At 38.7% G+C, this 25,408-nt stretch overlaps 2 protein-coding genes and 2 long non-coding RNA genes across 9 annotated transcripts in view; 3 read left to right on the top strand and 1 right to left on the bottom strand.

Annotated features, from left to right (window-relative positions):
- The window catches only part of Ry (xanthine dehydrogenase rosy), a 149,797-nt gene that overhangs the window by 45,618 nt on the left and 78,771 nt on the right, over window positions 1-25,408 (top strand). For 4 of the 6 annotated variants that reach the window (XM_077414069.1, XM_077414070.1, XM_077414072.1 and 1 more), the window contains 3 exons: window positions 9,561-9,657; window positions 11,019-11,254; window positions 11,398-11,645. The exons of 1 other annotated variant lie outside the window; for it this stretch is intronic. In XM_077414069.1, coding sequence (XP_077270195.1) covers window positions 9,561-9,657; window positions 11,019-11,254; window positions 11,398-11,645 — 581 coding nt within the window. The remainder of the gene's footprint in view (window positions 1-9,560; window positions 9,658-11,018; window positions 11,255-11,397; window positions 11,646-25,408) is intronic. One more of the 6 variants, XM_077414073.1, reaches the window with a different exon arrangement.
- Window positions 5,522-21,030, bottom strand: LOC143901653 (uncharacterized). The gene is made up of 2 exons (XR_013258145.1): window positions 20,895-21,030; window positions 5,522-7,194 (listed from the first exon to the last, which is right to left on the bottom strand). It is a non-coding gene; the product is annotated as an uncharacterized LOC143901653 (long non-coding RNA).
- LOC143901648 (uncharacterized) lies at window positions 11,652-16,425 on the top strand. Its single transcript, XM_077414078.1, has one exon. It carries the CDS (start codon window positions 13,746-13,748, stop codon window positions 14,667-14,669), a length of 924 nt encoding a protein of 307 aa, XP_077270204.1. The 5' UTR covers window positions 11,652-13,745; the 3' UTR covers window positions 14,670-16,425.
- On the top strand, window positions 22,430-24,826 carry LOC143901654 (uncharacterized). The gene is made up of 2 exons (XR_013258146.1): window positions 22,430-23,642; window positions 23,713-24,826. It is a non-coding gene; the product is annotated as an uncharacterized LOC143901654 (long non-coding RNA).

Genomic DNA, 25,408 nt, shown 5'->3' with positions numbered 1-25,408 from the left:
GATGACTTTAACTAATATTTTTTCTAACCTTAATGAACAGAAAGTTATATAATATAATCAGTTTATCGCATGTATAACTGTCAATTTGCATGCAATTTAAGAAATTATTCTAAGACAATTAATTAATGTATTAATGCATAATTTAGTTTTCTCTATTTTAATGTTTTATTTTTTTTTATATTTTAAGAGTCAAACTTTTGAAGTTTGACGAACTGTCATGCCCTGAAGTTGAGTGCTCCTGGAAAAAGAAAACCAAAGAAGCATTGCAACAGTATGAATCGATGCCTTTACTGGATCAGCCTTGCATACAATACAAATATTTTTTGATAGCACTTGATGAGAGTGAAAGCCAATTATTATTAATCTCCTCCCTTTTTTCTGCAGACACATTAACTACATTTGCTTTTATTTTTTGCATGTAAAGGTGATCCAGTAAAGGCATCAGTTCATACTGTTGCAATGCTTCTTTGGTTTTCTTTTTCCAGGAGCACTTGACATTAGTGCAAGACAGTTCGTCAAGCTTCAAAAGTTCAACTCTTAAAATATAAAAAGAAATGAAACATTAAAATAGAGAAAACTAAATTATGCATTAATACATTAATTAATCGTCTTAGAATAATTTCTTAAATTGCATGCGAATTGACATTATATATGCGATAAACTGATTATATTTTAAAACTTTCTGTTCATTGAGGTTAGAAAAAATATTGGTTGTTAAAGTCATCAGTATATACTATAAATTTTACTTACACTACATGTATATCAAAAGCTTATTATTATAAAAAATTATAATATTCAACTTACATAAAAAACATACATACCTTGGACAAAACATGAGTGCTGCAATACATGTTTACATCATCCGCTGTTTCCTGCTTTGCAAGAGCAGCACATTTTAACAATTTCTCCATTAGTTGAAATGCTTCCTTCAATTTTGTGAAGAATTCCACGTTTCAAGCTAGATGTTTGCAAACATCTTGCAATTAAGGGTATCATTCAACAAGATACGATATGTCCAGCTTGTAATAATTTTTCTCTTTTCACGATATTTCGAGACGACAGAGTTGAGTCTGCATATCTGCAGATTTCTATCACTTTCACTTTACACTGATTTATGCTTTCTTTATCTTTATATCGACAAAAATGCGTGAGCACACATATGTCTCACGTGTTGACGTGGTGGATTATGGCCGCCATATTGGCCAGCTGACGACATCATGCCCGTTCCCAATTACAAATCCATAATGGACATTCATTAGACGTTTATTATGGATGTAAAATAGATTTATATACATAATGTTTCTAACAGATCAATATTTAAGTTTTATAGGTAAATTTAAATTTTTAGATAGGTTAAAATTATTAATTTTTATACAATTTTCAGAAGTATTACGTTATATACATATGTAGATTAACCGCGAGCGTTAGTAACGCGCACTGCCGCGACGCGGCTACCATGCGCCAGTACTTTCTCGTAATAAAAAAACATCACGCGCTAACATAAGAAGCGAGCCTGTGAGAGGCCTGACTGCCATAATTCTTTGGTGCAGATCATCTGAAGTGATACCTTTGGAATCACATAGCAAAGGTTTGCGAAGCAATTTTTGATAAATAATTTGTTGGATACAACTTATAAATAATTAACTAATTTGTTGTAAGTTTTATAAACAAGACGTATATCTATAAATAATCTATAAAACGTTTAGTTAACATATTTTAATTATCCACCAAAGCTCCATTAACCCTTGTTTGCCACACTGGGGTACAGCGCCAACCCCACGACCATATTTCCTTAATTTTAAGTACCTAACCCTACGGGGAGTGGGTCTATAGCGACATCTGTCAATAGTTCGAGAATGCTATCCCCTCAAGCCAGTGGCATTACGCCGGGACCGTTAAGGTGGAAGCACATAAAATTGCAGGAGCCATGAGCAGAATACAGAAGCCATATGCGCATGCGCTATGGTATCCGTAGAGCTCTAACATATACCATAGCGCATGCTCATATGGCTTCTGCATTCTGCTTATGGCTCTTGCAATTTTATGTGCTTCCACCTTTAGTCTGTCTGTGGCAGTCGTCCAAAGTCTAGTGGGATCACCTGCACCCCAGTGTGGCAAGTAATAGCGTTTTCGATTTGGTGACTCGACCCGACCCAGGGTCGGGTCGAGTCAGATCTCAAGTTCGATTTAAAACTCGATATCTTTAGGAACGCACTCAGTATCATGACGGAAGGTGTGTCTCCTAACCTATTACTGATAGTTCACGGAAGCTCTAGCACTATTAGCACATGCGGAACTTCATACTTCAATAGATCTCGAGAAAATTTTTCAGCTCGTATTAAGTAAATGTAATAAATATAACAATGAGTGGATTAGGTAAGAAATTTGTACTATGTTAGTAATTACTGTTAATTATAAAAAAGAACAAATGTACATATATGTACATTTGTTTTATTAATCCCAGCTCACCAAATCGAAAACGCTATATAAGGCTGAATTCGTGAAATTTCAATGAACTTTTTTGCACTGTATTTTGACATCGGAGTGAAGAATAAGGTTGGTACATTATTTTATGATGTACCAACCTTATTCTTTACTCCGATGTTAAAATACAATGCAAAAAGATTCACTAAAATTTCACGAATTTAGTCTTTTACTTGAAACACTGGGGTGCAGGTGATCCCACTACACTTTGGACAACTTCCTCTATGAGGAAGCAAAAAAAAACTAAAATTGATTGTAATGCTTGTTTTTTATTGTTCATAACTTTTTTACTTATGTTCAAATAAACAATAAATATTACAGCATATTTTGATGATAACACAAAGTTCATTTTTTCACGAAATTTTTTTCTTCATTTCTCAGAATAAATATTTTTTTTAAAGGGCCATTTTTTCTTGTGTTACTACATCAGTAGAAGACATCTAAATTTTTAGTCATTTTTATGAAAAAATAAAAAAATTATGAATTTTTTTGTAAAAACAGTTATTTTTTTATTTTTTTGGGAGCTATTTTAATTTTTTTATCATACATAATTTTAATTTTTGGCTATATAACCTACAAAACTTTTAAAAGTAAGCTTTTAAAAAATTTTAAAAAATTTGGCAAGTTAAAATATTTAATAGCTTATTTGTTATAACAATTTTTGTCGCTGGGGTAGATTCCATCCCAATGGGGCAAGTACGTGACCTCTTTCAGAAGTGTGACAAGTAAGGGTTAAACATCTATGGTTAATCTATACAACGTTTATAAGAGATCTATCAATACGTCTAATGGAGGTCGAATGGAGGTGTGAAATGCGGAACTATAGATGCCTAGTAGACATTCATGGGAAGTTACATAGATGTGTAATGGAGGCTTTAATCTCCATGATGGACGTCTAGTGGACGTTTATTATTAGAGCTTTTTGTTCTGTATAATGTATTTCATGTGCTTGTGTACAACCTGCGTGCGCATCACAAGCACATGACTTTGGGAGAGGCCTATAGGTCCGACTCGGACTGTTGCACCATTTAAAATATATATATGTTTTTCACGTTAATTATTTTGTAATAATTTAGAATACGGGTTCAACGTTCAATATTATACTGATAAAATTATTTGAATAAAGTAAAGCGCGCCACTAACCTATATAAATTAGTGGCGCGCTTTACTTCTTAAAATTTCGTGATTGTGGCCACGGCGCATGCTTGTATCGCTGCATTTCGTTGATGACAGATTTTCTAATCGCAATAGTAGACAACTTAAACGATTTGTTTTAGTTTGTACTCTGCTCTAACCAAAAATGCACAAAAACAGTTGAATACAAAATATCATTATATCATTCGTAATATATCATTTGTTTATGATCCGTACAATTCTTATCCCAGAACATTTTCCGTATAAATTTCGGTCACGTATTTGCATTGCCAATGATGTCCTAAACCACAAGCAACGGATTATTGTTCAATTGCTGGACTACGAGTATGCCATTGTAAGATTTAAGATGTACAGGTTGCAAATGACAAAATATTTAATAATAAGAGAAATAGGATCGTAACAATATACAATCAATTAGAATCAAAAGCCATGCGATTCAAGCTTAAGTTTTTGACAGCCTTTTCTGTATACATATATGACTATATACATATAATTTTTCCAACAAACTGCGCGCCGATTATTTGTCGGACTTAAAACACATCAGTAATTGTTAGAATTAAAAACCCTTCCCTCCCCGGAATTAAATCGACTCGAATTAATTATCTAAAAACTGTAAAGAAAATTATTGCGAAAAATATTGCCTCAGCCAGGGTTCGAACCTGGAACTTCCCTCATTCCGTGTAGGGCGTCGTACCAATTCGACCACCGAGGCATGTGGTAATATTTATCGCAATAACTGGTTAATAATAGTTTGAAACGTCTTTCTCAGACGACGTGAATAAATAATAATAAGAGAAATAAGATCGTAACGATATACAATCAATTAGAATCAAAAGCCATGCGATCCAAGCTTAGGTCTTTGACAGCCTTATATTGGTTTCTGTATACATATATGACTATATATATACATATAATTTTTCCAACAAACTGCGTCAACAAAATATTTATTTAAGTAAGACGCGTCGAAGTACACTACATATGTGGCTACGGAGCTTGCGCATGTGGCCACGGGCACGTTTAGTCGCTTTTTTTGGTCGGTATGTCAGATTTTCTAACCTGAATAGTCGTCAACTTTAACGATTAATATCTCGCTTCGCGAGGCAGTGGGAAATAAGAAGTCGAAATGATATCGAAATGATATCAAAATATGATCATCAAAATCCAACGTCGATTCGAGATTCAGACGAGCTTGGTTTCGAGAAATTTTCGACATCGAAATCAGCTCGATTTCCAGTAATTTTCGACATCAAAAGTAGTGCGAATTCAACATACTACAGTGCAGGTGCAGGTGCTGTAGATGGGCCTCTCAATTGTAGATTAACGTGGGGACTGTGAAACTTGGAAAGATTTGCAGCATTTCCAAAAAATCCATTAATTTTTTAGTTTCCATACGGTACAGAAAGATTGCAGAAACATCACAGAAATATTTCATTACAAGATTGCAAAATAAAAATGTTAAACGTTACATTGAAAGTAAATGCCAAACACTTTGGCCATAAGCATGTCATTTATAAGATAAATCAGATTTCTTTGAATAAGTAGTATTATGAATAACATCTATGCCGTGTGTGTATGTACAGCCGCCTGCCTGAAAAAATTCGCTCTCTCAGTCGGTAACCGGTCACCCATCTAACATCTAACTAGTAACCGCGTCCAACGTTGCTTGACATGATGATCGAACGGCCTAGTGGGGATCTTTTGACTCTACTTCCTTCTTGCTTATACTCGTATATAACACATCTTTATATTATCAAAAAATATTGTAAAGATGTATTAACTGGTAAATATAAAAAATGATGATAACAAAAATTTGGCTATATAATAAATATTAATAATATTAATAATAATGTGGTAAATGGGCCAACTATGTACGAGCTAAATATTGTATTGTATTGTATTGTATTGGTTTATTGTTTATCCCCGTAGGGTTTACAAGGCGTTTTTTTTTCTGAGGAACGTACCCAAACCTCTACAAACAGAAAAACAACCCCTTCATCCTGGCCATTTGCGACCTTACATTTTTCTTTTACCCTCCCTCTCCGTTTCTCCCCTCACCCCCTCTTGTCTTCTCTGCTTCCTCGAAGTCTTCGTCGCTCTGCCTCGATCCTTCCTGTCTCGCCTCGCCCCCTTCGTCCTACAGCCCCTTCCTCTTGTCCTCTTTCTCCTTGTCTAAAATCATCAGGAGTTTCTCCTCTATCCCTCTCGTTAGTTCGTCCTCCTCCGCTCGCTCCGCGTTTCTGTTTTCCTCCATCCTTCTTTCTAATCTCCCCTCCCTCTCCCTTCTCTCTCTGTTCCACGCCTCCACCGACCTGTTCTCGTCTTCTCCCAATTTGACTCCTTATCTCCTCATTTCTCCTTCTCAACCCTTATAATAACGTTCCTCCTTCTTAATTCCTCCCCTTCTTTCTCCTTTCCATCCTACCTCCCTCTTCTTTCTTCCTATGGCCCTCGTCCTCGTCCGTTTCCATACCCTCGCCTCCACCGCTTTATCCTCGTCCATCTTCACCCTTCCTACTCCCCTTCCTTCTTTTTGCCAACCAAAGTCCAGCTCACGCACGCTCGTCACTTCCTCCCCTTCCTCGTTCCACTTCTACGTCGCCTTCTCTCCTTCTCCTTCCATCACCTATCTATCTGTCCGGCCCCTTCAATCGTTTGATCCATCGATCTGTCGAGACGACTCCCTGCTCTGTTCCGCACCTGCCGCGCCACCATCGCCAAACCCTCTGTCTCGACAGGTCAATCGATCGCCCGATCGATACTCCCTGCTACCAACTCGCTCAGCTCCCTCGTCGTGTAACCTGGGCTGCTACCTCCGTTCCTTCTCTCGCCCTTCTCTCCCTCGCCCCTCTTGTTCCTCCTCTGCTTACAGTTCTCAGTCCGCTCCTCCACGGTTTTTCTCCTTCGCATTTCTCTTAAACCTTTTCCGTTCACCTTCTGTATACTTTCCTCCTTTACACTTCTGCCTCCTTTCAAACCTCTGCCAGTGCGTCCAACTTTTCTCGGTTCCCTGCCTCTCCTCTCAGTCGTACCAACCCTTTTCAGCTACTATCCAGTGCCACTGTCTCAACTTTCCTCCTCTTGCTACGCCCTCTAGCCTCTCCGCTTTCCCCACACAACCTCTCGCCCGTTGATGTCCCGCGCCGCCGTATCTACTTTCCTCCTCCTACCGCGTCCTCTATCCTCACCGTTCCCCTTGCCAACCTCTCTTCCGTCTGCACACCATTCCGCTCCGCGCTCATCACCACCGGTGCGCCTGCGCGAGCGCCGCGTGATCTCGAGTCAGTGCTGCTGCCCCCGCTCGTCTCCCCCCTCTCGCTCCATCAGCCTCTCTCCTAACCACCATATCACTCAGCCCTTTTCATCCTCCGTATCTCCTCCTGCTTCGATTTTCCCGTCTCCTTCATTTCCTCATCTTCCTCTATGCCCTCTCCATCCAATCCGCCTCTTCCGGCCTCTCTCTCTCCCTTCTCTCTCCTCTCGCACCACTTTCTCCGCTCCTCTCTCCTTGGGCCGTCCACCACGTCCAAGTTACACGTTATCTCTCCCATGTACGAGCTAAATAGAAAGATGTTATTTTAATAAATTAATTTATTTACTCGAGATAACTAAAAAGATAAAAAAATAATTAAAAGTAAATGTTTCGGCTTTACTAACCTGGTAAAAAAATTTTTATTTAAAAACATCTAAATATATATAATTATATATTATTATATAAAATTGTCCATATATGTCCATATTATGTTTTTTTTTCTTGTATAATCTCTGTTCGTAAGTTTGTATGCACAAAAAAAAATAATAAGAAAAAAAATTAGATAATAATTAAAAAGATAATTTTTGCATTTTTTTACAAAAAAAATAAAGTCGAGCAAATGTGAAAAATTTGCTCATATATAATTATATATAATCGTATTTTAAATACATTATTACGTTTTTATATATGATTATATATAGGTAAATAAATGAACAATGCAAAAACAATAAAAAACAATGCAAAAATTGTTTTTTAATTATTTTCTAATTTTTTTTCAATTATTTTTTTTGTACATACTAACAAAGATTATATAAAAGAAAAAAAAACATGGACATATATAGACATATTTTATATAATATTTTATATAATATTATAGTATAATATACATTTAGATGTTTTTATATAAAAAATTTTTTACTGGGTAGAAAATTAAAACGGCGAATATTATAAATGACTCGTCAAATCGATGTCAAATCGATGTCGAATCGATGTTGAATCGATGAGTATTTTAAACATCGAATTAAAAGTATCATATTGATATCATTTCGATCTCGAATCGAGATTTTACATATAAACGGATGTGCACAGAGTTACAACAGTATAATTGAACAACAGTAACAGTTGTGGCTGTCTATTATTCGTTTATTTAAGGTTATTCGAAAATATGTCGAAATTCAAACAAACGTTGACTTTTTTACCCTTGCCAGCAATAATCGAGCTAATTTCGATGTTTAAGCTAATTTCGACGTCGTTTCGACTGCCGCGTTTATCTGCCAGATTCTTTCATTTCGTACAAAAACGCGTTGATTGAACATAATTTCATCTATATTCGCGTTCAGGCTCGTATTCTAAATAAATATACCTTCATTTTTACCCTTTTCTATGCTAACTATTCTCTGCTTTAACAAAAAGACTGTTCAGAAAGATTTTCATTGATCGCAGATTTTATGCATGTACACACGTACGTGTAGTGTACATGGCGTTGCAATCTGACAAGGACAGATATCTCGTAGGATCTCGTTGGATAAGGACAGAATGATCAAAATAATCGATATTTTTAACAGAATAATAAATTTTTTTCGCCAGTATATAGAATAACAATTAAAGTAATTTAAATCGACCGTGACTGGCAATATATAACGTCTTTTTCGATATGAACATTGAAAAACTGTGAGCCAACTTGGTTTGTCGGATTCACACAGCACTTTTTCGGATCAATCATCGAGACATTATTAATTTCGACCATGGGTTTTGGTCAGTTAATCTAATTTCTAAATTAAATAGTTTAAATTTTTATTGCAAAAAATATTACCCCAGCCAGGGTTTGAACCTGGAACCTCCCGTATACCATGCGGGTGTCGTGCCAGTTCGACCACTGGGGCAGTGATAATATTTATCGCAATAATAACTAAAAGATAGAGCTCCGATTCTTAGGTCGACGGTGTATAATAAACAGAATAATAAATTTCTTTCGCCAGTATATATAGAATAACAATTAAAGTAATTTAAATCGACCGTGACTGGCAATATATAACGTCTTTTTCGATATGAACATTGATTCGCAATAAAAATTTAAACTATTTAATTTAGAAATTACATCAACTGACCAAAACCCATGGTCGAAATTAATAATGTTTCGATGATTGATCCGAAAGTGCTGTGTGAATCCGACAAACCAAGTTGGCTCACAGTTTTTCAATGTTCATATCGAAAAAGACGTTATATATTGCCAGTCACGGTCGATTTAAATTACTTTAATCGATATTTTTAATTCCGCTTAGATGAGAGCGCTTTCCCGTCGGAGTTCGGCCGTTACTCCAGGATCCCCTTAAATTTTCTTTGTACATTTCCATATACATTAGTCATTTGTACCTTTCAATACTCAAAATAACTGCTATACTTTTCAAACTTTTTTATTTATAACTTTTAAATAAGCAATGAGCGACGATTATGTTATAAGAAAAAGTTACTCAGGGTCATGTCCTTGACAACATATGTCAAGGTCAAGATCACTGGAGGTGGGTCCCCTATTCGGTATATTTACCAATTTGACTTACACCACTATGACTTTTACTCCTCCATATATGAAAATAATAAGAAAAATTGAAAAATGATTAGAAAAATAACTTTTGTATATCGGTTTATTCATCCTTAATGTATAACGATTCAGTTGGATTGATCGGTACAAAACTTGGTTGTGCGGAAGGAGGGTGTGGAGCCTGTACAGTTATGATTTCAAAGTTTGATCGTGTTGCAGGAAAAATAATGTATCCTTTTCATAGTGTACTATAATATAATGATCTGGATTGTTTCTAAAAAATTCATTTTCTTAAGGCTCCTGGGTACTCATTGTGGCCATGTTGGAATGTGACATCAGAAGCGAGAAATGACACGTTAAAAATTCTTGCATGGTATTTTCAAATAAATAGATATTTGCTTAAAATAACATTACAGGTCACTTCAGTACATTAAAAAAATACTCCGAGTTGCATCCCTTTATCCCTTTCCCTTGACAGTTATTAAATATCCGTAAAACGAATGTGAAACTATGCAGGCTTAGGGCCAGCGCACAAACATTGTCGTAGCGTCTTACACCTTACGTGAGAATCTTGCGTAAGCCAATCTTACGACACCGCACGAAGAAAAGGGTAAGGGCCAAAGCACAAATGACAGTCGTAGTTGTGGACGTAAGTAACGCACAAGCTTTGGCGTATCCTGATTTGTCAGGTCGAGGACTACGATTGTCGTATATCGCTACGCCATGTTATGTGCTTTGGCTCTAACGTAACGTACGTAACATAAGACTAATTACGTTATGTTTTTCTTTGTGCGTTGCCGTAAGATTGGCTTGCATGTCGCGTAACGCAAGATTCTCACGTAAGGCGTAAGACGCTACATTTTGCCCACGTATTTGCATTGCCAATGATGTCATGATTATTGTTCAATTGCTGGACTGAGTATGCCATTGTAAGATTTAAGATGTGCAGGTTGCAAATGACAAGATATTTAAGTAAGACGCGTTGAAGTACACTACACATGTGGCTACGGAGCATGCGCATGTGGTCATGGGATACGTTATTCAGTCGCTTTTTTTGGTCGGTACGTCAGATTTTATAACCTGAATAGTCGTCAACTTTAACGATTAATCTCGCTTCGCGAGGCAGACCGCCGCGTTTATCTGCCAGATTCTTTCATTTTGTGCAAAAACGCGTTGTACATTCATTTTACGGCTATTTATTAACTGTCAAAGGAAAGGGGTAGACCTAACCTAAACTCGAAGTATTTTCGAAGTGTGCTGAAGTGATCTGGGGATCGATCATGTATCTTTTCCCCTAGGACGGAAATGTGAAAAGTGAAAAGTTTATCTCTTTCTATTCAACACCAATAGAAAGAGATAGTTACATAAAAGTTTTCACTTTTCACGTTTCCGCTCTAGGAAAAAAGTTACATGATCGCTACCCTGAAGTGTTACTTTATGCAAATGCTTTTTTATTTAGAAATGCCATGCAAGTATTCTCAACGTGTCAAATCTCAAAGTTTCTCGCTCTTGACGTCACATTTCACGAGATGTCGGGAAAGAGCCCAGGAGAATTAAAATTAATTTCCTATATCTTACAAATCGAAACAGGCATTTGGCTGTTAACGCATGCTTAACACCAGTATGCGCCGTGCATGGTTTAGCTGTAACCACCGTGGAGGGTATTGGTAGCACAAAGACCAAGTTGCACCCGGTACAAGAACGTATTGCCATGGCACATGGGTCGCAGTGTGGATTTTGCACAGCTGGTATAGTCATGTCTATGTACGCTCTGTTGCGCAATATCCCAAGACCAACCATGGACAATTTGGAAACAGCGTTTCAAGGTGATGTATTTGGAGTATGTGCGTAGTACGTAAAGACTTTACGTAGACAAAGCTGGTTCATATCATTGGTATATAAACGCATAATGCATAACACAATTATATGTAATGTAATAATAATAATGAATTGATTACATATTTCCTAGGTAATCTATGCAGATGTACAGGATACAGACCGATTATAGAGGGATTCAAGATCTTTACGGAGGAGTGGGAACGATCGCAGTTAATGATTAACAAACGAGAGGAAGGAACAAACAATACGAGAACCTGTTCATTGGGCGACGCTTGCTGTAAAAAGATTTTCACGTCCGAACCAACTGAGATTTTCAATTCCAAAGAGTTCCGTCCGTACGACCCTACTCAAGAACCGATATTTCCACCCAAATTAAAAGTAATTTACTTGACTTACTACTTGAAAAAAAGCCGTAGCCGGATAAAAAAGATCATCCTGATTTTTTTGCTTTGATTGCTATCAGTGTCACTTACAAATTAGTCAAATATTAGCCCTTAAGGGGATGCTAAAGCTGTCCAAATTACCGACAATTACATTTCAAAGGTCTCATTTTGAAACGGCTTTACAGATCGCAAAATTCTTTTACAGGAGTAAAGTAGAGGTACTAATGAAGGGTGGGATTGTCAAATAATTAGTAATAATTTAAAAAAATTTTAAAATGCTGTCACCTTATAACCTTATTTTCTAATATAAACAGTTGTATAAGTAATATGTACGAAATTAAATTTTCTCACCCTTCAGAAGACGTGCACGAACAATAACGTACCTTTGAAATTGAGATTGAAAGCCTGGAATAAAAATGAGAGCTTTGAAACGATCGTGTATATTTTTCACAAAAATATTCACGCAGAGCAGCAATCATGTCACAGCAGTAGTTCACGGATCTTGCGAGAGATGGCGCGATGGCGCACGCAGCTGTGAGCAGTTTCGGGGTTGGCTACATTGTTACACAGCAATCGAACCAGGACAGATATATGATACAGATATCTCGTTAGGCATTTTTACATTTTTTTTCAATTATTACTAATTATTTTACAATCCCACCCTTCATTAGTACCTAAACTTTACTCCTGTAAAAGGATTTTGCGATCTATGAAGCCGTTTCAAAGAACGAGCTTTGACAGATATGTGTAGTACAGATATCTCGTTAGGCATTTTTACATTTTTTTTTTAATTATTACTATAATTACTTTACAATCCCATCCGTCATTAGTACCTAAACTTTACTTCTGTAAAAGGATTTTGCGATCTATAAAGCCGTTTCAAAGAACGAGCTTTGAAAGATATGTGGTACAGGGGCCCGATGCTCTATCGACAAACGTATGCGTAAACTCTGCTCTAATAGAAAGCCTTTTTGTTAGAGCAGAGTTTGCGCATACGTTTCTCATTAGAAAATCGGGCCCCAGGGGGTCAATTGTGTATCTTGAAACAAGGTGAAAATTACAAAAGTGAGGAAATTTACTAATGTATCTACGATTTTATTTGTCGAAATCTAGTAAAATCTGTTCACTTTTGTAATTTTCACCTCGTTTCAAGATACACAATCGAACCCCAGATGCCTCGTTAGACAAGGACAGTTATCTCTCGCGTATTATTCCTTTGTATGTAATTTGCATGCACCCATTTATTCCTCTTTCTCTCTCTCTCTCTCTCTCTCTCTCTCTCTCTCTCTCTCTCTCTTTCTCTCTCTCTCTCTCTCTCTCCTTTTCTCTTCCTCTCCCTCTCTCTCTCCCTCTCCCTCGCTCCCTTTCCCTCTCTTCCCCCTCTCTCTCCCTCTCTCCCTACCTACTGTGAGTATACATTGTCGTGCTTCATATCGCTCTGTATTTGTGGGCTTTTTTCTGCCGCCTATTGCCCTCCGGGGCCTTATTTTTTTGGTGCACAGATTGCAAGACCATACTGCTTGCTTGTTCTTTTTTCCTGATCTGGTTTCTGGATTGCTGGAGGTGTCTTACTCTGTTTTTCCACTGTGCTATCTCGAGGAAATTTTCTGGTATCGGGCTCCATGTTGGATATCGGAGGGCTATTGCGCATGCGTTTCTACCTCTGATTGGCTTTTTTCGGACGAAATCGCTGAGCGTGGCGCGCGGCGTGGATGACGGATTCGACTCCTCCGGCCCTCTCTTGCTCGGAAGGTGACGGGCAAAATATCAACACTAACAAGCCTAAAGTCCCTGTTCGACGCATACCATCGGCATCTAACTTACCTATAGCGGATTCTCAGAGCACACACATAGACATTAACATTTCTAAGGTCAATGCTCTTAAGCAGACTTTAAATAGGCATTGCGACAATGTCACTATGATTTTGCTTTCGAGTAAAGAAACTCTTGAGAAGAGGATGCAAATTGAATCTGCCTTTCGAGCCTGCAAAGAGGCATTCGCGGAAATATCTGTTGCTTATATTAATTTAATAGAAAGCTCCTCGCAACAAACTTGCATTTCGGAGGCGATTATGGGGACATTGTCGGTAATGCTATGACAGATGCCTGTAACAAAATGGTAACTGATATGTCGGATGCCTGTAACAATATCGTAACCAATATCGTAACTAATTTGCCGAGCATGCAAGCAGGGACATCCAGCACTTCTCCTTCGCCCTCTTATGCGGCGGTTGCTGCCTCCGAGCGGTCGAGGCTGAGGGTTACGCGCGGCTCCTCGATCGAGGTGCCAAGGACTACGAGTTTTATAGTCACTCCCGTGGAGAGTTCCCTCGCGAGGTACAAATTGTCGAAAAAAACGAGAGTTGCCCTTCAAAAAGTTATTAAGCCATCTGAGTACAATCTCAAAGTCAACCGTATCTCGTCTGTCAAGAATAACGGGGTGCGTATCGAGGCACTTTCAGTCGACCTGCCTAAAATTAAGAATTCTATCAACCTCGAGAGGGCGGGCCTTAGACTGGAGCAGGAGCGTAAAGTCAATCCCAGAATGTTGATCCGTGGAGTTCCGTGCAATATGTCCAGAGAGGAGATTAGGTCGGACTTGATATCTCTGAATCTCGAGAAGGTTGATGAGTCTCAGATCAGGGTTGTGTACATTTTTCCCCAGAAGCATAATCGACTCACTACAAGCTGCGTCATCGAGGTCATACCGGAGGCTTGTGGATTTCTGTTAAGAGACAAATCAGTCTACATCGGCTACTTCGCTTGCGGTATTTCTGATTATGTTAGAGTACTCCAGTGCTATAAATGTCTCGCCTTTGGTCACTTTGCGAAGCATTGTCGTTTTTCATCGATGTGCGGGCATTGCGCGGGAAGTCATGAGACAAAGGACTGCTCTAGTAGGGGCGCAGATCCTACGTGTGGAAATTGTAAGCGATGGTTGCCTTTGGCGGAACAACAACACTCGGCATTTGATGAAAAAATTGTCCTATTCTACGTAGAAGATTGGTCGACAGAATAAGCAGTATCAATTATGGACAGTAAACCTACCGATCGTCTGCGCTTATGTCATGTTAACTGTCAATCACTGCTGGCACACATAAACGATTTTCGAGCTTATTTCTGCAACTCAGGATATCACATCATATGTTTATCGGAATCTTGGCTCAAACCACATGTCTCTGATCACCTTGCCTCTCTCCATGGCTATCGCCTCCTGAGATGCGACCGCATTGGCAAAATAGGGGGTGGGGTTGCTATGTATATAGAAGGCTTCAATGCATCAGTTGTATGTACATTAGAGAACAATTACTGTGGAAAACCCGAATATCTGGTTGTAGAAGTGTCTATCAGTAATTACTCCAAGATCCTCTTAGCCGTGGTATACAGACCACCACATACAGGCTTCTTACCCGACTTTTTCACCACCTTCTCGGAGCTGTCTGCTAATTACAAGCACTCTATTATTTTCGGGGATTTCAACGCCGACCTCACTTCTCACACTTACGACTCGGAACAGATTTTGACGTTTGTACAGGCATCTAATTTCTTCCTTGTGCCTTATCTGCCAACGCATAATACACGCACTGCCTCTACATGGCTGGATCTCTGTATTATTGACGAGGAGGAGAAGCTTGTCATAATCAGCGTGATGTCGGCTTTTTATCTGCCCATGATCTCATTGAGATCACTTACAACATCAAAATCGAGCGTATTCCAAGGCGAACTGTACGGGTCCGTGATTTTCGTTCTTTCGATTCTGAGGATTTCCTTGCGGAGCTGGGTTCGCAGAACTGGGATGACCTGTACCTAACCCCGGATATTGACGTTAAAGTGAGGATCCTCAACGACTTCCTTAGGACTTGTTACGATAAACACGCGCTTTATCGCGTTATATGCTCTAAACATCTTTCTGCGCCGTGGCTCACGCCGGATTTAAGGAAATTGATGAGGGACAGGGACAGGACGAGAAGAGTCTGGAGACGGAATAAAACGGAATCAAATTACGATACTTATAGGCGACTCAGAAATTTGGTTCAGCTCGAGGTACGAAGGGCAAAGACGGAATATTTCCATAAGACTTTTCACGATGCCAAGGAGCCCAACATCTTGTGGAAAAAACTCAGGCACTTTGTCTTTTTGAGATTTAAATAGGCGCAGCCCGATAGACTGGTTTTCACTCCTGAGGAATTGAATGCTTATTTTACAGGTCACGCGAGGGACTTTGATCTAGAAGAGAGCATCGTCTTCGACTTGGGAGAGGTGGGATACAGTGACCAAAAGTTTTATTGGAATAACATCAAACCAGGGGAGATAGTTATTAGGGCTTTGCAGAGGAGTAATTCGGAGGCTACCGGGAGAGATGAGCTCTTTCGGAGTTTAATCGTCAGAGCATTACCCTGCATCCTTCCTGCATTGACCCACATCTTCAACTACTGTCTCTCTTACGGTGTCTATCCTAGTGTGTGGAGATCAGCTGTTATCTGCCCTATTCCGAAGGTGAATTACCCTTGTGAACTGCATGATTACAGGCCAATATGGATACTATGTGCTGTCTCTAAGGCCCTGGAGCGCATAGTGGCCGACCAGATCACGAATTTTCTTGAGGAGAATGATATCCTGGATCCTTTCCAGTCCGCCTATAGGAAGGACTTCTCTACACAGACCGCTTTGATTAGGATTCTGGATGATATAAGACTGGCCGCTGATAGGAGAAAATTCACCATCGCGGTACTATTTGATTTTTCCAAGGCCTTCGACAATGTTTGTCCTCATTGCCTGATTAAAAAGCTCAGGAGGTTGGGCTTCGCAAACTCAACGTTAAAATAACTCTGCTCTTATTTGACGGGTAGAGGGCAGGCTGTTCGTGATCCTTCTGAAATGTCCTCCGACCGACCTGTTCACCAAGGGGTACCCCAGGGCTCTGTGCTGGTGCCCCTTCTCTTCTTATTATACCTGCTCGACTTTAGCGGGATATTAAAACACTGTAAATATCAATTTTATGCGGACGATCTTGTAATTTATTTGCATGTCCAGCCTGGCCTTCTTGCCGATGCGATTGCTAGGATAAACGAGGACATAAAGAGAGTCGTGCAGTGGGCTAGTGAAAATGGGCTCAAAATTAATCCTAAGAAAACGCAAGCGATTATTGTGGGGACGCTGCGTTATATTAGTAGTCTGGAGAGTGACGCGTTACCATCCATCTATGTAAATGACTCCATAATACCTTTTTCGGACTCAGTTGAATATCTGGGTGTTACATTAACCTGTTCGCTGTCGTGGGAAAGGCAGATCTCGAAAACAATAACGAGAGTTAACTCGGCGTTGTATCAACTGAAGCTTTGCAAGCATCTTCTACCGCTTTTTCTTCGCATCATGCTGGTCTCGGCCCTGATTGTACCTATACTTGACTACGGCTGCACGATCCTAACTAACATCACGGGCAAACAAAATCTTCGCTTGCAGAGAGCCTACAATAGATGCGTCTGTTTTATTTTCCAGGCCAAGTGGAACGATCCGAACATATAACGCCTTACTTCGACAAACTTGGTTGGTTTAAGATTAGTTTCCGACGCTTGTACTTCGTGGGGAGCCTAACTTTTTTGGTGATAGCGAAGAAAAAACCCGAGGTCATCTTTTCAAACTTCGTGTTCAAACATGACAGAGTCACGCGTGAAATAAGGGCTTCGCTCGGTACCTTGATCCTTCCGCAGTATCGCACAGAGTTCTACAAGCGTTCCTTCTGTAGCTCTGCCGCGGAACTGTGGAACGGCATACCTCCGGACATACGCAATGCGTCTTCTTTACCGGTCTTTAAATCAAAACTGTACAACCACCTACTTGCAATGTCTGGACGAACCCATGGCTGATACCGATTGTGCGCTTAACGTTTTTTTTTTCTTTCCCTATTTTTAATTTTTTCTTATTTTATTTTACTTTTATATCTTTTCTTTTTTGTTTTTGCGACTACAGTCATATCTGTGTTATATATTATTACACTACGTCTACTTTCTGTACTACGTTTCTACGCTTCAGGGGATGTATCCCAGAGCGTGTAATAAATAACCATTTGATTCGATTCGATTCTCTCTCTCTCTCTCTTTCTCTCTCTCTCTCTCTCTTTCTCTATCTCTCTCTCTCTCTTTCTCTATCTCTCTCTGTCTCCATCCCTGTCCCTCTCACTCTTAGTACACTGGCTAGCGTACACTTAGTATGGTAAAATCAGGATTTTTTGGAAGTGTGGTGTTATAATTTTAGAGTATATTTGAAGAAAGAAAAGCGGTAATATTATTTAGGACAAAATACTCTCTATTTATTATTTCGTTGATAAAATGTTAAAAAATATAAACGAAAATACATATATAAATGAAATATATTATTTTTTTATTGTTACTGTCAAAAGTAAATAATATTACATAAAACTAGAGCGATAATGCAATTAAACATAGATATACATACACACGCACACACGCATACGCAGTCGCACATACATACGCATACGCACATACATATATTATTCTTATTGATTTTTCTGTGGGCCCCAGGCCCCGTCCATGATGACGATATCACGGAACACGGGACGTCTCCAGGATCATGCTCCGATTACTTTGTACAAGAATAATTCTGCATAAATTTTTCTTTTGTGCCTTTATATCATATGCATTTTTCAAGCAAAATGCATTTGCAGAATCATATATATATATATTTATATATGTATACACATCTTCCATCGCGTAAATTCGCGTAAAATCTTCCTAGCTTCTTCTCCTCTCTATATTAAAATGAAAGAAACGTATCCGACTGAAAAAGGCCCGTTTAGCGAGATAGGAAGCCAATGCCAGTCTCACGCGAAAAGCGAACGTCGAATTTATAACACAATGGCTGCGTTCGGGAAGCGCGCTATTAGCGCTATTGCATCATTCTATCTTTATCGCTCATCAGGTATAAAACAAGGATAAAATAAATAAATAGTACTAATAGCGTCTTCCCGAACGCCACCCAATAAATTAGTATTTATAGCATCTCGAATGTCAATCAAAAAACGAGACAAGTCATTTTTTTGTTTTCTAAGAAAATTCAATCACTCTAACCGAATTTCACTAATATCTAAATGTCAGAAACGCACGTGGTCCGAGTTAGCACAGTCCGACAAATTTTTTTTTACGGCATAGTTGCCAAAATATATTTCATGAATTTGCTAAACGAATAAATTTATACACGTTTTGCTGCTAGATTTTTATTGACGTGATACAGACGGGTGTACATCTGAACCTCAATAAAAGCGTGAGTTTAATCGTAAATCAATTATGCGAAAGATCGTAGATCTTATATTCGTCAATAAAGTTATAAAATCCGTAAACAATGCGAAAATTTGCCCATAGTCCCTCGTGATCTAATATAAATGCATCGCGTTGCTTCGCTAATGATCGGATAAACACTTTCTCGAAAACGCAACAAAATATTTGCTCCACGAAATAAGCTCGCACAAATCGCATCTGACAAAACTGAAATTTAAAAATTATATGTAAAATCGAAAGCTATATAAATTAGTTTTTTGTTTTTAACAAGAGAAGTTGAGACATGTAGCGATAAAATTGAATGAATTCCCAACACGATAAAGATAAGTTTAATAATTTTCTTCTACGGTTTTCGTTTCCTTTTTAAGAAATAAAGATGTTAAGAAAAATCAATATAAAGTAATCTTGGTGTAAATTTTCAAAAAGAGGAAAGCAAGTTTGAAAGAATAATATGATGAATCAACATTCTCTGAATACATATTAAAAACCATTCAATTTTTTCCCTACGCGTTGTGGAAAATATGACATATCTCCATATAATCGTTAATTACCGCGAGACATATGCTAACAAACCGTCATAAGCAAATTCCTCGAAACATTCGCTCCAAGAGAAAACGAAACCAATTTTGGGACAAGAACGGAAGCGTTCGTTTGATCGTCATCGTCGTCATCGTTTTCGTTTCTAAGCCAAAAAAATGTACTTTTTCCACTAATATAAATCATAATTATTCTTGATATCAGCATTGGCGGCATCCTAAAGTCCCGATGGATAAAAACTAGATACTTGTAGCATCCGAGTTTTTGACTTAGTCGGGCAACGTGAACACAATCAGTTTCACGTTTGCCCGTCTCTGTGAAAAAAAAACGCGACAATCACCTTTTTCCTTTCTTTTCAAGTACTATGTATACTTGTAAATTATAAATGTATAAAAACGATTACTCGCGCGCCGCTCGCCGCGATGAAAAGAAAGTAATACAATACAATTTCTTTATGATTCTCGAAATCAGAACTGTTTTTATCTGTTTGGATTTCTAAGCACAAGGAAAGACATCTCTTTTGCTTATGAATTATTCGACAAATCAATGATACCCTTCATGGAGTGCAGTAACGGCTGTCGCATACTGACAATGGAAACGAAGACGAGGGCGAAAGAGGATAACGGATAAAAGATTGAAAAGGGAAATGAAAGCACCGCGAGCTTCCTCTTCTCGACGGTCCTTTGACTTTATTCGCGAGGCAACGATACTTTACGCAAATATCCACTTTCTGTATACAATCATAATTAGCTAATCATCCGTCGACGAAACATATCGCTCGCGACAGCCGCTTCGGCGTAAACTGCACGTTATGCGCGTTCTGCCGACGCGTATCTCAATCACTATGACAAGCATATATATATTTAAAAAAAAACATTTTTTTTTTGAAACAGAAATTGAAATAAAAAAAGACATTTTTTTGCGAGGTTGCTATGCGTGAAAATACATATAATATAAAGGCACAAAATAAAAAAAAATTTATGCAGAATTATTCTTATTGTTAGTACAAAGTAATTGGAGCATGATCCTGGAGACGTCCCATGTCCGTAATATCGTCATCGTGGACGGGGCCTGAAGCCCACAGAAAAAATAATAAAAATAATATGTATGTGCGTATGCGTATGTATGTGCGATTGCGTATGCGTGTGCGTGTGCGTGTGTATATGTATATCTATGTTCAATTGCATTACTGGTTTTATGTAATATACTAGACACTACAGACGCGCGCTTCGCGCGCGCTATTTAGCTTTAACATTATGCTATTACTATTATATTAACCTTTGATACACACAACTGTCAAAATATACAATGCTGCAAATAAAGTAAGCGCAGCAAGAGAACCAATCGGGATCGCGGAAAAGTGACAATACCTAACGACATGCCCTTTTTAGAAGAGGAGTCACTATAATTACCTATCTCCGATCCGCTGATACTTCGCGTGGCACTTCGATCCTTGCGTGACGCGACCGAAATTCAGAATTAAACGATTTTATATTTATAATAATAATGAGAGATCACATTAATAATAATATTCACCTCGCGACACGACGCGAGCTGTCACATGTCACATCACGACACACACGACGCACTACACGCACGAAACTCGCCACACTACTCCGCGATGACAATCCCTCACGGGATAAAGCAAGCTACGGCGCGGCAATCAATCGAGATAACCAATCGGCATCGCGGAAAAGAGGCTTCAATTTTTCGATACAAACGAAATTCACTCAGTTAACACGCCTTTTTTAAAAGTGGATTATTTGCTTTCGACAGTAACAATAAAAAAAATAATATATCATAATATATATTTCATTTATATATGTATTTTCGTTTATATTTCTCAACATTTTATCAACGAAATAGTAAATAGAGTTTCTTGTCCTAAATAACATTACCGTTTTTCTTTCTTCAAATATATATACCCTAGAATCCTAACACCACACTTCCAAAAAATCCTGATTTTACCATACTAAGTGTACGCTACCCAGTGTACTAAGAGAGAGAGAGACAGGGATGGAGAGAGAGAGAGAGAGAGAGAGAGAGAGAGAGAGAGAGAGAGAGAGAGAGAGAGAGAGAGAGAGAGAGAGAGAGAGAGAGAGAGAGAGAGAGAGAGAGAGAGAGAGAGAGAGAGAGAGAGAGAGGAATAAATGAGTGCATGCAAATTACATACATAGGGGAGAAAGGAATAATACGAGAGATATCTGTCCTTGTCTAACGAGGCATCTGTACGACATTGTTATATCTGTCAAAGTTCGTTCTTTGAAACGGCTTTATAGATCGCAAAATCCTTTTACAGGAGTAAAGTATAGGTACTATATAAATGAAGAGTTGTTCTTTCCATGTGCTCCCTAAATAAGTTACATAACAGTTACAAACTGGTTTACTATGGGATTATGTTATAATATAATTAAGTTTTTTATTCAGTTTGTTATCTATACTGTTTTATCATCAGCTGCCGTTACCCTCTACTCTGATGCTAATTGTAAGACTGAGGTATATTTTTCTATATAAAGACAGAATAAAATTAGTTATATAAATCAATACTATAAATTTAATATTTATTGCATTTGTTATAGAAGTTATTATTTTACCCAATCAAGAATGGATAGATCCTTTGAAAGAGTTTTACATCATTCATTTACATTACAAGAAAAAAATTATTAGAGGTGCAAGAGATGCAGTAAATTGCCAAGTGTCTAATAAGTACCCGCGTCAATACATATACTATGTATACTAATTCACATTCTCAATTACGCTACTGTTATTATTTGTCATCAGACAATTATAAACATACACATAATAATTAGATACATATTATATATATATATATATATATATATATATATATATACGTACGTACATGTGTGCATAAGAATATATGTAATTTATAAAAAGCGGGTGCTTATTAGCCTTGATACGTTACTGCCTTTTGCTACGGCCGGCCGGCCAGAAAGCATTTTCAGGTTCAGGCCGTATTGCTAGAATCCATAGACGCGGCAACGCCGCGCAGCGTTGCCGCGTCTATAGCATATGTCTCTCTACCACCGTGCGTCCGTGTGAGCAATTCAGTGGTGTGTGTACGTGTACGGAGTTTCGCGTTGTCACCACCAGTGGCACCACCTTACGTGCGCGTCGGAGCTTTGCTTTAGTTGACATTACCGACGTCGAGGAAGTTCGGCCTTAGCTTTTGCATCCCCTTAATATTGAACCGTTTTGATGTAAAAAATAAAAATAAAAATTTTGAAAATAATTTAAATTTTTTGATCGGGTTAACTGATTTTGATGAAATTTTAATATGTTGTAGATATCATTGAGACACATTTGTGGAAAATTCGGGAAAGGTTTCTGACAAAAACAATTGATAAAAGAAATAAATGTTTTTGCTTTTTTTAGTCCCTATATCTTTTCGGTACAATTACGAAAAAATTTTTGTAGAATCTTGAGTAGTTTTCTATCAAACATAATTTTTTGGAAGCAATAAAATGGGTAGGCGGTACTTTTAAAAAATAAAATATTTTTTTTTAATTTTTTAAATATGATATGTATTTAGTATTTTTAATCCGTCGCGCGATCGCGAATCAATAGGTACATGTAACGCCATCCTTTAGCCGACCTCTGAACGAGTTGATTTCGTGCCGCACCACCGTCACCCCCAGACCGCGAAGTCTCTCCCGACGCGCTATCGATTCTGCCATGCCTGGATAGCGTGATCCTGCCAACGAAAACTATTGGCTAATGCGTGTCGCGCGCCCGAAAACTTCCGAAAAGGGACCTCGAGAGCTCCGGTCTCAGTAGCGAAAGATACTCCGTTTCACGCGGTTGCTTATACTCGCCGTCGTGCATACGCAATTACCGCGCCGTTAGCGCGCCCGCTCATTTATCGCGCCGCGCCGTTAGTGCGCCCGCTAATTACTGCGCTTTAGTGCGCCCACAAATTTACCGTCGCAGTATCGCGAACGGTGGATATTCACGTCTCTGTGCGCGTTAGGTACTTGCCGCGCCGTCGTGCGCCTACTAGTAGTAAGTGGGTAAATATGAGGCGTCAAAACAAACCCTCATCACCGACCCCTCTGGCGCCAGAGGCGTGGCCAGTCAGTCTGCCCATGTGACCTTGGAGCGCTCTGATTGGCTGCTGCGTGAGGGGTGGGGGTAACGAGGTAATTAAATGAAGCGTTTTGATTGGATACCCCATACCTACCCAGCGTCTGATTGGCCCTCTCACCTAAGGTGTTTAGTGTCTTTTTGGGACTGCACGTGGTAGACGACTACGAAACAAAAATGTCGGATTCAAAATAGTAACTAAATGGAGCGTTTTGATTGGATACCCCATACCTACCCAGCGTCTGATTGGCTCTCCCGCCTAAGGTGTCCAGCGTCTTTTTAGGACTGCAAGTGGTGGACGACGCTGAAGTCACGCAGGAAAATAGCGGAAGAGCCGACCAGCGTCATTTTGGCGAGAGCACGTGTTAGACGACGCTAAGCTCAAAAAGGATAGGACGCTAAGATGCCGAAAACGGAAAGTGGAATTTTTAAGAGCGTTTTGCCTCGAGGGTAGGGGAAGAAAAAAGAACGGACAGGTTTTCTTTGTGACGTGACGCGTATATGTCGTTTTTAGAGAATAGTTTTCATGATTTATGACCGTGTATTTTTAGGACTTGTGTCTGGACAAAGAGTTTACGAAATAATCAAATACGCTTGCTTTCAAAGTTTTGTCTTGGTTATTTCCTGGGGAAATAAGGGTGTAAAAGTAAAACAGGAACGGACAAGTTCGCTTTGTGATGTGATGCAACTATTTTAACGTAAAAGAAAAAGGAATGAATAAATAGACGGGAGGGGGTTGAGAGAGAGAGAGAGAGATGAATGAATGACCTTTATTAGCTTTCTCAGCTATTTTTACATACTACATATTTATACATATAACAGAACGTACTCTTTTAGCACACGTTTGAACATTTTTAGTTCTTCGCATCTTTTAATTTCTGCTGGCAGTGCGTTATACATTTTTACTCCTTCATAGAAAATACTTTTTTGCGCATTTCTCGTCCTACGAAACACTATTGCTATATCGCCGGTTTGTCTGGTTTGCCTATCAGTGTTCTTTTCCACTAATTCTAGACGGTCTTTTAATTGTTCCGGTAACATGTTGTTCACCGCTTTAATGATAAATGTACACACATTATAATATAGCCTCTGTCTTATAGACATAAACTGCAGCGCTTGCAGCATATGCTCCACTTTGGTATATCTATTGAGAGAGAGAGAGAGAGAGAGAGAGAGAGAGAGAGAGAGAGAGAGAGAGAGAGAGAGAGAGAGAGAGAGAGAGAGAGAGAGAGAGAGAGAAGATACAAAAAATGTTTATTACATAAAATAATACATTGATACGAGGGAATAAGTATTTTTTTTAATTATTGTTAAAAGTACACGCCTGAATATGGCAGCATTCAGCGTGAGGTTTTACGCATGCGCTTTTATTATGAAAAAAAATGTTACGAAATAATTTTACAATCAAACGATCATTGCGTTCGCAATTGTCACTAAACAGATTAAGAAACTGGCTAAGATTATAACCGCTACACATGAAATATAAAAATACACAGCAGTATGTATTGTTCGCAAGATTGAGAGAGCGTTCCTTGTAGCGTCACGGTGTTCGATCGATGCGTAGTGGAATTCCGACGAAAGCGTAAGAGGAATCTGGAGTCTAGGTGGTAGTCCGTAGCTATCGAATACGTTCCTGCTCCTTGTTCGTTGATATAAAGGCGACCCAATGTTGTCCAGGTCGATCGTGATCGTCTGTGTTAGCGACGATGGCTGTCGACCTCGTCCACACCCTCGGCAGGATAGACACCCGCATATCTGACACTGAGATGATGCAACGCTTGTAAGATTTCTAGCGAGTTCATTTTTTACACAGCGAGGTGGT

Source organism: Temnothorax americanus, unplaced genomic scaffold, assembly GCF_048541705.1.
Source record: "Temnothorax americanus isolate GAGA-0224 unplaced genomic scaffold, ASM4854170v1 Scaffold35, whole genome shotgun sequence".
NCBI classification, from domain to species: Eukaryota; Metazoa; Arthropoda; class Insecta; order Hymenoptera; family Formicidae; genus Temnothorax; species Temnothorax americanus.
The sequence above is the reverse complement of the archived record's forward strand: the minus strand, read 5'-3'. Positions and strand labels throughout refer to the sequence as shown.

What these genes read in the sequence shown, in the direction of transcription:
- LOC143901648 (XM_077414078.1), top strand. Translation starts at nt 13,746, where the DNA reads ATGACAGATGCCTGTAACAAAATGGTAACTGATATGTCGGATGCCTGT.